We start from the raw sequence: 12229 nt of genomic DNA, 5'->3' as shown, positions 1-12229 counted from the left end.
GCAACAAGTTTTCGAGCCACACAACCTCTTGAGCTTATTCATGGAGATCTCTGTGGACCTATTACACCCTCGACTGCGGGCCAAAAGAGGTATGTATTTGTGATCATTGATGATTATTCACGCTATATGTGGACTGTGTTGTTGAGAGAAAAGCGTGAAGCTTTTGAGAAGTTTAAAAACTTCAAAATACTTGCTGAACAAGAAACAAGAAACACGATCAAGACGTTCCGAACTGACAGAGGTGGTGAGTTTGTGTCCAAAGAGTTTCAAGATTATTGTGACAAGTATGGCATTAAAAGACATCTAACCGCACCGTATTCACCGCAACAAAACGGAGTTGTTGAAAGACGTAACCGCACACTCTTGGAGATGACTAGAAGTATTTTGAAGCATATGAGTGTTCCAAATTATTTATGGGGAGAAGCTGTAAGGCATGCTACTTATTTGATCAATAGAATTGCAACAAGATCCCTAGTCAAATCAACTCCATACGAAGTCTTTAAAGGGAGAAAGCCAGATCTTGCGCATCTTAGAGTGTTTGGTTGTATTGGGTATGCAAGAACAGAAGCTGTTGGAAGAAAGAAACTAGATGATAGATCAAAAGCTTTAATTTATCTCGGAACAGAGCCTGGATCAAAGGCATATCGTTTACTCGATCCTACAACCAAGAGAATAACAGTGAGTCGGGATGTTGTATTTGATGAGAGTAAAGGTTGGAGTTGGAACAGAGAAGCTCAAAGTAATTTCGGATCTTTTATTATTGAGCTAGGCGAGTTTGGTAATAAGGGTATAAGAGAAATCATTGATATACCAGAAACAGAGGAAGAAATTGAAACAGAGGAGAACCCACATGATACTCAAGTTGTGAATGAGGACGTGTTGAATGAAGATCAGGAAGAGAAAGAAGAGAACAACGGTGATAATGAACTCAATGATGATGATGAGCTAGAACAGCCACAACCGTTGTTAAGGAGATCCAAAAGACCAAGAGTGCAACCAAAATATCTAAGTGATTATATTCTCATGGCAGAGGCAGAGTGTGAAAGGCTTCTAACGGTGATAAATGAGGAGCCATGGGACTATAATGAAGCAAAAGAATCGAAAGTGTGGATAGAAGCATGCATGGAAGAGATTTCTTCGATAGAGAAAAATAAAACGTGGAATTTGGTTGAACTTCCCATTGGAGTGAAACCAATTGGCCTATAGTGGGTGTTTAAAATCAAAAGAAACTCTGATGGAAGCATTAACAAGCACAAAGCTCGCTTAGTGGCTAAAGGATATGTTCAAAGACACGGTATTGACTTCGATGAAGTGTTTGCTCCGGTGGCACGTATTGAAACTATTCGGTTTATTATTGCTTTAGCAGCTTCAAAAGGCTGGGAAATACATCACTTGGATGTTAAGACCGCCTTTCTCCATGGAGAATTGAAAGAAGAAGTTTATGTTCAACAGCCCGAAGGATTTGTGGTAGAAGGAAGTGAAGAAAAAGTTTACAAGTTAAGTAAAGCTCTCTATGGCTTGAGACAAGCACCTAGAGCTTGGAATGACAAGTTAAACAAGATTCTTAGGGAATTAAATTTTGAGAGGTGCTCAAAGGAGCCATCGTTGTATCAAAAGAAAGAGAAAGGACATCTACTTGCGGTTGCGGTTTACGTTGATGATTTACTTGTTACGGGATCTTGTATGAAGGCAATTCTGGTTTTTAAAGAGGAGATGGCAACCAAGTTTGAGATGAGTGATCTTGGAAGACTAACTTATTATCTTGGAATAGAAGTGCATCAACATGAAGGAGGGATAAGTCTAAAACAAGAAAGATACGCTCAAAAGATTTTGAGAGAAACGGGTATGAACGATTGCAATCTTTCTCATATTCCTATGAATTTAAACTTGCAGTTGTCAAAGTCTAAAGACGAGAAGACAATCGAAGAAAAGGAATTTAGAAGAAGCATTGGATGTCTACGTTATCTAATTCATACACGACCGGACTTGTCTTATAGTGTTGGAGTTTTAAGTAGATACATGCAAGATCCTAAAGAATCTCATGGAGCAGTCTTGAAGCAAGTGTTGAGATATCTACGGGGAACTGTCTCTCTTGGTCTCTTGTTTAAACGTTCGGAGAAGATGAAGTTGGTGGGTTGCAGTGATAGCTCACATAACGTTGACGTAGACGATGGTAAGAGCACGTGTGGTCATATTTTCTATCTTGATAATTGTCCAATTACTTGGTGTTCACAAAAGCAAGAAACGGTGGCATTATCTTCTTGTGAAGCCGAATTCATGGCTGCTACGGAGGCGGCTAAACAATCAATTTGGCTTCAAGAACTTCTAAGTGAGATCATCGGAAAAGGCTGTGAAAAGGTGACAATACGGATTGACAATAAATCTGCGATTGCACTAACTAAGAACCCGGTGTTTCATGGACGTAGTAAACATATACATAGAAGATATCATTTCATACGTGAATGCGTCGAGAATGAACAAGTAGAAGTAGAGCATGTTCCCGGTGAAGAACAAAAGGCGGATATCTTGACAAAAGCACTTGGAAGGATCAAGTTTAAAGAGATGAGAGATCTCATTGGAGTTCAAGATGTGAGAGAAGATAACTTCAAGCTTAAGGGGGAGAATGTTGGCCTAAGCTTGAAGTTACTTGAACAATAAGTTATCTTTGAGAGAGATTAGGAAAAGTACTATTTAGGAGTTATCTAAATATGTAAGTTTTACTTTTGAGAATTGGAAAACTCTTCTCTATATAAGAAGATGCTAAGGTGTAGCATAACTTATGAGTTTTGAGAATAGAGATTGAGTGCTTAGGTTTTGAGTTATTTTCCTAAGTGATTAATAAAGAGAGTTATTCTTTGTTGATCTTTGTGTTCTTAAAGCTTTTGCCAAACTAGAAAAATTATATGGTTGAAGTTGCTTGGAACACCTAGTTCTCAAATATAAATGATACACATATATCTATATTTATTTATAACATATAGTACTCATTAATTAGTAATTTCGTTGTATTTTTGACACATTGTACAAAGGAAACAGTAATTACATTATAGCATGTGTAGGTCACGTGTTATGAAAATGGGCTGAGGAAGTGTAGGAAGTGAGGCCCAAGACGAAGGAACCACAAAGTGTGTATTAAACCAACTCAACTGTACATGGCGGTGGTCGGTCCACGTTACAAATTAAAGTGGCCATGTGGTTTTTATCAACGACCAAGATACGGCTCTCAAAATAAGAGAAAGACATACAAAACTACATTACACTACTAAACTATAGACTTTAGTGCAAAAAAACTTGATATGACTTAGGCTCTAAATGAACATGTACATGGCGGGACATAATTGGATGCATAATGGATAAAATAATATCAAATTTCATGAAATTTTGGATACAATTCCGTCTCTTTTACTGTTTTACATCCATACTCTATTCGGAATCTAAACCTCGGTCAACGATAGATGAAAACATTAGCTTTTTTAAAAATCAAGGAATTAAATCAACCTCTTATGTCAGAAATCCAAGAGCCATTAATCTTTTTTTTTAATTTCTCTATAAATAATTCAAATAAAACATATGTTTGGTTCTCTACAACAAAATAAGAAGTTTGGGTATGAAATTTGAAATTTTTATGCGTTTGGGTATGAATTAACACCGCATGTTTGTATAAGTAGAAAAATGCACTTAGCGAATTGTAAGAGTATAAAAATACCTTTTCCCAACAACATAGCAATCATTAAGCAACTTTTTGTCTTCTCTTCAAACAAAATAGTTCTCAAATATTTTCTGTAAAAATAATACAGATAGTGGGCTAATATTATGGGCCATTATACTGCCTTACAAGCCCATCATTTTACTATGCGTTGTATCGGCGTTGTATGCGTTGTGCAACCAAATTCGAATAGTGTTTTGATATTTTTATCAGGAAGTTTCGCAGCGATAATGAATGGTGTTAAAGATTGAAAAGATAATATTTTAAAATTTTTCTTTAGATAAATTGTAATTATGTTATAGCCGTTGTAATTTTCTACCTTTTTTTTTCTACACACTTGAAACGCACTGTTTTTGGCGTTTTTGATTTCTTTAAACGCACCGTTTTGTAACCCAAAACCAACTCTTATCCCCTGGAAAAACCTTTCACTGCTTGCTTTCTTCAGTCTCTCTCTCCAATGGCGTTCACTTTTCTCTCTCCTAACCCAGTCTTTCTCTCTCTAACTGGAACCACCTCTTCGTTCTCCTACAAACCTGTTCTCTTACCATTCTCTCGAAATTCCCGTAATCTCACGGTTGCGGCGGGACCTGCTCGCCGGAATTCGTACCCGAACCCTGCAGATGACGATCCACCTGAAGCACCGGAGGATTCAATGCACGGAGTATCGAAGTTTCAGCAGATACAGCGTCAAGCTGCTCGTGCACGGAAACTAGAGGAAGAAGATTTCGAGAAGAATCGGAACACTTATCTCTCCGCTATCGCCGATGTGGAAGACGCGGCAGAGACGGGACGAGATGATGAAGAATCTGGTGGCGATTTGTTTTCAGATATCGATAGAGCAATCTCCATGAAACGTAGTGAGTTCGTGAAGCAAGGATTGCTCAAACCTAATCCTCCGAAAACGGCGTCGCTTAAGAAGATTGGGGAGGAGGGAGATGAGGAAGAAGGTGATGTTACTGACGTTGTTGATGAGCTTGATGAAGAAGAAGTTGTTGATTTGGATGAAATTGATAAATTAACTGGATTAACCGAGATTTCTGATGAAGAAGATTGGGTTGATGAGGAAGGTAACACCAGGATCAACAAGAAGAAGGAGATTGGGTCTGATCATCAATTTGAATTCGATTTGGATGATTTTGGTGAATCTAAAGTGAGAATTGTGGAACCTAAATTCAAAATGAGCTTAGCTGAGCTTTTAGATGAGAGTAAAGTGGTACCAATCTCAGTTTACGGGGATTTAGATGTCGAGATCACCGGGATTCAGCACGATTCACGAGGTGTGAGTGCCGGAGATCTCTTCGTGTGTTGTGTAGGAAGTGAAAGTTTCTTGAGTGAAGCAGATAAGAGAGGAGCAGTGGCGGTTGTAGCTAGCAAAGAGATTGATATTGAAGATACTTTAGGTTGCAAAGCACTTGTCATTGTTGAAGACACTAATGCGGTTTTAGCAGCTTTAGCCTCTTCGTTTTATAGGCATCCGTCGAAGAACATGTCGGTGATCGGAGTTACTGGTACAGATGGGAAAACGACTACTACGTATTTGATTAAGAGCCTCTACGAAGCGATGGGCGTGCGAACAGGAATGTTTAGCACAGTTTCTTGTTATATTCATGGCGATAACAAATTGGATACGCCTAATGCTACAACGAATCCTGATGCTGTTTTGGTTCAGAGTTTGATGGCTAAGATGTTGCATAATGGAACTGAAGCTTTGGTTATGGAAGCTTCTCCTCAAGAACTTGCTTTAGGGAAATGTGATGAAGTGGATTTCGACATTGCAGTTTTCACAAATTTGACTAGAGAAAATACAGATTTTCGTGGTACCGATGAAGAGTATAGAGATGCTGAAGCCAAGTTGTTTGCAAGAATGGTTGATCCGGGAAGGCATAGGAAAGTGGTTAACATAGATGATCCAAACGCAACATTCTTCGTCCAGCAAGGGAATCCTAATGTTCCTGTTGTGACATTTGCCATGGAAAACACCAAAGCCGATGTTCACCCATTAATGTTTGAGCTTTCCTTGTTTGAGACACAGGTTTTGGTTAATACCCCTCAAGGTATATTGGAGATCTCTTCAGGTTTGTTAGGAAGGCATAACATTTATAATATTCTTGCTGCTGTGGCTGTTGGGATTGCGGTTGGAGCTCCTCTTGAGGATATTGTTAGAGGTGTTGAGGAAGTCGATGCAGTCCCGGGAAGGTGTGAGTTGATTGATGAGGAACAAGCTTTTGGTGTTATTGTGGATCATGCAAACACACCTGATGGCTTGTCAAGGCTGCTAGATTCAATTCGAGAGCTTAAACCGAGAAGAATCATTACCGGTATAGAATTTTTTTCATCCAATAAATACTCTTTGCCTGTTCGGCCGTTCCTATATAGTCTTTATATGTGTGGTCATCTGATTATTTTAGTTGGTTTTGTTTATGTATTGAAGTTATTGGTTGTGAGGGTGAGAATGAAAGAGGGAAAAGACCGCTTATGACAAAAATTGCTACTGAAAAGAGCGATGTGACAATGTTGACATCTGATAATCCGAGGAATGAAGATCCATGTAAGTAACTCTAAGAATTAGAGATTGAGTCTATCTCCCTTGAGTATTTGTGGAGGTATATTAACAGTTAATTTTCCAATGTGGTTTTAGTGGACATCTTGGATGACATGTTGGCTGGGATTGGATGGACGATGCAAGAGTATTTGAAACATGGCGAACACGATTACTATCCGCCTTTGGCAAATGGTCATAGACTCTTTCTTCATGATATTAGACGTGTAGCTGTGCGTTGTGCTGTTGCTATGGGTGAAGAAGGTGATATGGTTGTAAGTATTCAAATAAACCCACACTCTATACAGTAATTTCCCGAGTGTGGTATTGAAGTTGCTGGATTTACCTTTTCGAGCAATCAAAGTATAGTCAATTGGTGTTTTCGGGTAAATAGCTTTGCTTGACACTGATTTTTGCAGGTTGTAGCTGGAAAAGGCCATGAAGCGTATCAGCTTGAAGGTGAAAAGAAAGAGTTCTATGATGACAGAGAGGAATGCCGGGAAGCATTACAATACGTTGATGAGCTTCACCAAGCTGGAATAGACACAAGCGAGTTCCCATGGCGGTAAGTAGAACCGTAACAGCTAAAACAACAAACGATAACCCAAGTTTCTAATCTGTGAAGAGTTGCTGAAACTTCTCAAGATGCTTCCCAATCACTAATCTGTTCTTCCTTGTATTACTGTGCTTCTGCAGATTACCAGAGAGTCATTAATATCTCCGTGGTGAAGTCATTAGAAGAGAAGTTAGCTTAGTCCATGAAACCAGATTTTCTTCCACCATGGTCCAATGCTCTTGCGAAGATCGATTTGCACAGAGGTAATGAATTCTACACAAGTGACATAAAAACATGCTCAAGGAAAAGAGATTACACCACTTGGAGGTATTTAACCTTGGGAGTCACCATTACCTTAAAGTTAGGAAACCCAAGCTATCGAAATGTAAGATTCGACTAAACTTGATTCAGACTTATGAGAGGTTTTTTCTTTGTCATTCTTACTGCAGGAGAAAGATTCTAAAGGTGGAAGAAGATGCTTACAAATTTTGTAAGCGTTAAAACCCAAAAATGTAAGTGATTGTGTTTGTGTATCAGTGTATGACTGTATGTTTTGATTTAGCGATAGCAGGTGTTTAATTCCGGTTTAAAAATAATTATATTCCTCCATATCTCCAAAATTGACACCGAACATAATTGAAAAAAGTGAATTCAAACAAAAAAGAATACGGGGAAATTACGGTTTTTCAATTTGGTAAATAATTTCTTAATATGAAAAATTGAGAAAGTTAGGCCTTGTGATATATTGTGACGAAAACATAAATTACGAATGTTTGGCAATGATGCCAGGGAGGGAATATAGTCTTTTGAAACTATTAAGCATACTTTGAATTTTATTTTCTGGTTATAAATTAAAAGATTCCCAATATCCATTCGTATTTTTGGGACCACTCCAAAACCAATCTAATCAAATATAAAACCAAATAAATAATAATTTGCTTAGAGAAAAAAAAAACATGGTATGTCCGAGGAAATTGTCCTAAATGTCGCAACAAACGTCAATTCATGAATCGTTTTGTTTAATACAAATTTCGACAAGATTGTGATAGAACCAGTTTAGCTAAACCGGTTCAATCAGAGGAAACGCCAAAAACCGGTCCAATAGCTCGACCTAACGTCGTCGTTTTCAATGTTCCTGCACTTTACTTCCTTCTCGCTTACGTCACTTTCCACAGATCCAACAAATGATATCAGATAGAATTAAAATATTCCCAATAAATTTTCTAAGAATATCTCCCAATTTCTTGTTTTTATTTATTTAATTATTTTTAATTCTATTCCGTGTTTCACTCTTCTCTCTCTCTCTCTCGCTTCTCTTCATTGTTTCTGTGTGATTATAGCGAAGAAGAGAGAATCCTTGGAGCATTTCCATGGATTCGCTTCGATTTCTCCGGATTCTTCTTCTATCATCTTCGATTTTACTCTTATCTCTCCGTTCTACAGTCACCGCCGGTGATATTGTTCATCAAGACAATCTAGCTCCGAAGAAACCAGGTTGCGAGAATGACTTCGTTTTGGTACTTAGAATCTCTCGTTTCTTACTTCGAATTCAGCTTCTTCTTCACGAATTTTGTTGTTATTCCCTCTTTCTGGCTTCTTTACGAAGTTCAACAAGTAGTTCCCAAAAAAAAAAACGTTCTAATTTTATATGATATTGAAATTTCGTGATTAGTTTAGTAATTTTGGAGGTTAAGCTTACTGATTAGCTTATGTAGTTGATCTAAGTTATGGATTCGTCAATTCTGTGTCAAAGCTTAAACTCTTAGTTTAAGTCTAATTCTGAGTTAAAGCTTCGTTCATGTTTAAATCTGAGAAGTGTTCAATAAATTGGATTGAGATCTGGTTAAAGTTTTAAGTGTGTGATTCTGTTGTAACCTGGTTCATTCTTTAGGTGAAAGTTCAAACGTGGATTGATGGTGTTGAGAATGAGGAGTTTGTGGGGGTTGGGGCTAGATTTGGGAGGCGGATAGTTTCCAAGGAGAAGAACGCAAACCAGACTCACCTTGTTTTTGCTAATCCTCGTGATTCTTGTACACCGCTCAAGAACAAGGTTTTTTATGACCTATGACGTTATAATCAATGCATTGTAAACTAGTTGTGATGTTGAACGTGAATGCGTACAACTTAAATGTGTTCAATCTTTGTTAGCTTTCTGGAGAGGTTGTTATTGTGGAACGTGGCAACTGTCGGTTCACAGCAAAGGCGAATAATGCAGAAGCTGCTGGTTCCTCTGCTCTGCTCATCATCAATAATCAGAAAGGTAATTTGTTTTGTTTCGATGTGACTGTTGAAATTGTTTTATTGCTTTGATGTTATCTGGGTATGCTTACTATCACAGTCAGAGACAATATTGTTTGTAGAATTTAATGGTTTATATGTTTGTTTGTCTCTGACAGAACTTTACAAAATGGTTTGTGAACCGGATGAAACGGATTTAGATATACAGATTCCTGCCGTCATGCTCCCTCAAGATGCTGGTGCATCCTTGCAAAAGATGCTAGCCAACAGTTCAAAAGGTACGCTCTAATTATTTATCTGTTTAGCTTTTCTGTTTCAAGCACAATATGCTTCCGAAGTTGTCATTTAAGCACAATATGTATCGGTTAACTCAACAATCTTCTGTACTTGACAGTGTCGGCTCAGCTTTACTCCCCAAGACGACCAGCTGTTGACGTAGCTGAAGTCTTTTTGTGGTTAATGGCTATTGGTACCATTTTGTGTGCATCTTATTGGTCTGCATGGAGTGCCCGAGAGGCAGCTATTGAACATGATAAGCTACTGAAGGTCCGACATTTTCTATTTATTTGGGAATAATAATATTAGGCTAGGAAGATTTAGTTGGATGGGTAAGGATAACGTAAACTGCCAATAAGTAAGTCCCTTGCCCTTCTTGTGCATTTCCAATGATGCCAAAAGGGACAGAGTAGTTGGTAACTTGGTTAGGCCGAGGAAGAAAAGTCAATTATAGTATATTAAACAACGCTTAGGCATTTCTTTACCATGTTACTTTCCCAATTATGGAAAGGTTGTGTCAAGATGAACATCCAAGAAATGGATAGGTAACGGATGGCTTTTCTTAATGAGTTGGGCCCCTCCTTGAGGCATTTGTCTACTTCTGACAACAGACTCACATGGTTTTGTTTATTTGTTGCTTTTGTTAAATCGTTTTATCATCACTGTTATTATTCGTACCTAAGCATTCTTACTTCTAACATTATTGTTTCTGCACAAATGTAGGATGCAATAGATGAAATCCCTAACACAAATGATGGGGGTAGTGGTGTTGTAGAGATCAATACTATTTCAGCTATTTTTTTCGTAGTTCTTGCTTCGGGATTCCTGGTGATTCTTTACAAGCTTATGTCTTATTGGTTTGTGGAGCTTCTTGTGGTTGTTTTCTGCATTGGTGGTGTTGAGGTACCAACTTCTTTTCAGTTCTTTTCTTCTTCTCAGTACGAGTATCGTTCGACTAATGATCATTATACAATGCATACTTCAGTTGAATTGAAACTTGTTATAGTCTTAGATGGTGTAATAACTTCTTTATCTTCAGGGTTTGCAAACTTGCCTCGTCGCGTTACTATCAAGGTAAAAGCATGTTTCCTTTTAACATCTATTTCATTTAATGTTTATCTTGGAGGATGTCATGGACTGTTCTTTTTGCAGATGGTTCCAACGTGCTGCAGATGCTTATGTAAAAGTCCCTTTCCTTGGACCTATCTCTTACCTGACTCTTGCAGTTTCTCCTTTCTGCATTGTCTTTGCTGTTCTCTGGGCTGTTTACCGAGTTCACTCCTTTGCTTGGATTGGCCAAGATGTTCTTGTAAGGATTGCAGCCCCATACAATTTCATTTACAACTACATTCCAATTACTTAGATGGTATTTGATATTGTTGTTCTATTGACTAGGGTATCGCATTGATCATCACTGTACTACAGATTGTTCATGTTCCAAATCTTAAGGTATTTTCTTACACATTTATACTTCATGGTATAGTTTCAAAAAGTTTTTGAAAGATTATAAAGCCACATATCACTTGTAACAGGTCGGTACAGTTCTTCTCAGCTGTGCCTTCTTGTACGATATCTTCTGGGTGTTTGTCTCGAAGAAGTTGTTCCACGAAAGCGTAATGATTGTTGTAAGTAACCAACCAATCAGCCATCCATCATTTTGCATAAAGGATCTAACAATGCCCAAACTCAAATCTCCTTGAGAAATCTTTATCCCATCTCTCATATGCTCAAGAAAATGCAATGTTGCTTCTTTGTTCTTTGCAGGTAGCTCGTGGTGATAAGAGTGGAGAAGATGGCATCCCGATGCTACTGAAGATTCCGCGCATGTTTGATCCGTGGGGAGGCTACAGCATTATTGGATTTGGTGATATTCTTTTGCCCGGTTTGCTAATCGCATTTGCTCTCAGGTTCAACAGCCATACTCTATCTCTCTCTTAAATCATCATCTATAGTTTCCTTTCATCAAGTAGTAAGCTTTTCCGACATTTGTTCTTGCAGATATGACTGGTTAGCTAACAAGACTCTTAGAACCGGCTATTTTATATGGGCAATGGTTGCCTACGGATTAGGTAAAATATCACACACAAATCCGCGTAATCCCAAGAATCTTCTATTTCTCCATCATTGACAAACCCATTTGAAAATTGCAGGTCTTTTAATTACTTACGTGGCTTTAAACCTAATGGATGGACACGGCCAACCAGCATTGCTCTACATTGTCCCTTTCACTCTTGGTAAGCTGGAAAATCTCTTCTCATCTCTCTCTCTCTCCTCTCTCTTTCGCCCTCTCCATAAAATGAGTATTGAGAGAAATCTTGGGATGGAACTGCAGGAACAATGGTAACGCTGGCTCGAAAACGAGGCGATCTTTGGATTCTATGGACAAAAGGAGAACCAGAAAGGGCTTGTCCTCACCATGTCCGGCTTGAACCGTGTTCTGAGAAATGAGACGACCTGACCAAAAAATGGAACACTGAGATATTTACAGAGAAAAAAAAGGCCTTTGGGGTTGCAACCGATGTAACGTAAGCTGTAAGATTAATTTTCTCTTCAAATTCCTTTTTAATCTTATGTTGTTTATGTTACTTACTTACACCATCATTATTGAAGAAGAATCCATGATCGTTCTCTGTCTATATATAATTTGTTTCTTTTGTAAGAAAGTGTTAAATGTGTATAAACGTAGACAACTTTCTAAGCTCTCATAATTGTGTGGACGATTTTGTAATTTAAATAATAATATATATTTTCTTATTCATGTTTGGTTCATTGTTAAATGTTACCAATGGTAAATTATAGGTGATCAATTTGGACTCGACGGGATAAAAAAAATTGTTAGACTTGCATAGTGTATATTACCCTAGATTTTATTACAGCAGAATTTGAATGGTAGGGGTGTGTTCATTACTCGCAA

The 12229-nt window shown here is 38.0% G+C and overlaps 2 protein-coding genes across 2 annotated transcripts; both read left to right on the top strand.

The window, feature by feature from the left end:
* The first annotated feature begins 4125 nt into the window (after positions 1-4125).
* LOC9324008 (UDP-N-acetylmuramoyl-L-alanyl-D-glutamate--2,6-diaminopimelate ligase) lies at positions 4126-7410 on the top strand. Its single transcript, XM_002887899.2, has 6 exons — positions 4126-6024; positions 6138-6254; positions 6345-6520; positions 6665-6810; positions 6942-7128; positions 7251-7410. Exons 1-5 carry the CDS (start codon positions 4164-4166, stop codon positions 6958-6960), a joined length of 2319 nt encoding a protein of 772 aa, XP_002887945.2. The 5' UTR covers positions 4126-4163; the 3' UTR covers positions 6961-7128; positions 7251-7410.
* A 288-nt stretch (positions 7411-7698) lies between these two features.
* LOC9322459 (signal peptide peptidase-like 2) lies at positions 7699-12073 on the top strand. The gene is made up of 14 exons (XM_021035774.1): positions 7699-8318; positions 8693-8851; positions 8950-9061; positions 9198-9317; positions 9434-9585; positions 10039-10218; positions 10355-10389; positions 10468-10624; positions 10711-10764; positions 10848-10940; positions 11080-11222; positions 11314-11384; positions 11466-11549; positions 11648-12073. Exons 1-14 carry the CDS (start codon positions 8172-8174, stop codon positions 11761-11763), a joined length of 1623 nt encoding a protein of 540 aa, XP_020891433.1. The 5' UTR covers positions 7699-8171; the 3' UTR covers positions 11764-12073.
* The last annotated feature ends 156 nt before the right edge of the window (positions 12074-12229 follow it).

Source organism: Arabidopsis lyrata (genome assembly GCF_000004255.2).
Source record: "Arabidopsis lyrata subsp. lyrata unplaced genomic scaffold ARALYscaffold_2, whole genome shotgun sequence".
NCBI lineage: Eukaryota > Viridiplantae > Streptophyta > Magnoliopsida > Brassicales > Brassicaceae > Arabidopsis > Arabidopsis lyrata.
Note: the sequence above shows the minus strand (reverse complement) of the source record. Positions and strands in the feature narration are given on the sequence as shown.

Excerpts from the sequence above, each read along its gene's own strand:
- LOC9324008 (XM_002887899.2), top strand. The coding sequence starts at position 4,164 with ATGGCGTTCACTTTTCTCTCTCCTAACCCAGTCTTTCTCTCTCTAACT. Across the intron at positions 6,255-6,344 it reads TCCGAGGAATGAAGATCCAT|TGGACATCTTGGATGACATG; the intron begins GTAAGTAACTCT and ends ATGTGGTTTTAG. Across the intron at positions 6,521-6,664 it reads GTGAAGAAGGTGATATGGTT|GTTGTAGCTGGAAAAGGCCA; the intron begins GTAAGTATTCAA and ends TGATTTTTGCAG.
- LOC9322459 (XM_021035774.1), top strand. The coding sequence starts at position 8,172 with ATGGATTCGCTTCGATTTCTCCGGATTCTTCTTCTATCATCTTCGATT. Across the intron at positions 8,319-8,692 it reads GCGAGAATGACTTCGTTTTG|GTGAAAGTTCAAACGTGGAT; the intron begins GTACTTAGAATC and ends TTCATTCTTTAG. Across the intron at positions 11,550-11,647 it reads CATTGTCCCTTTCACTCTTG|GAACAATGGTAACGCTGGCT; the intron begins GTAAGCTGGAAA and ends ATGGAACTGCAG.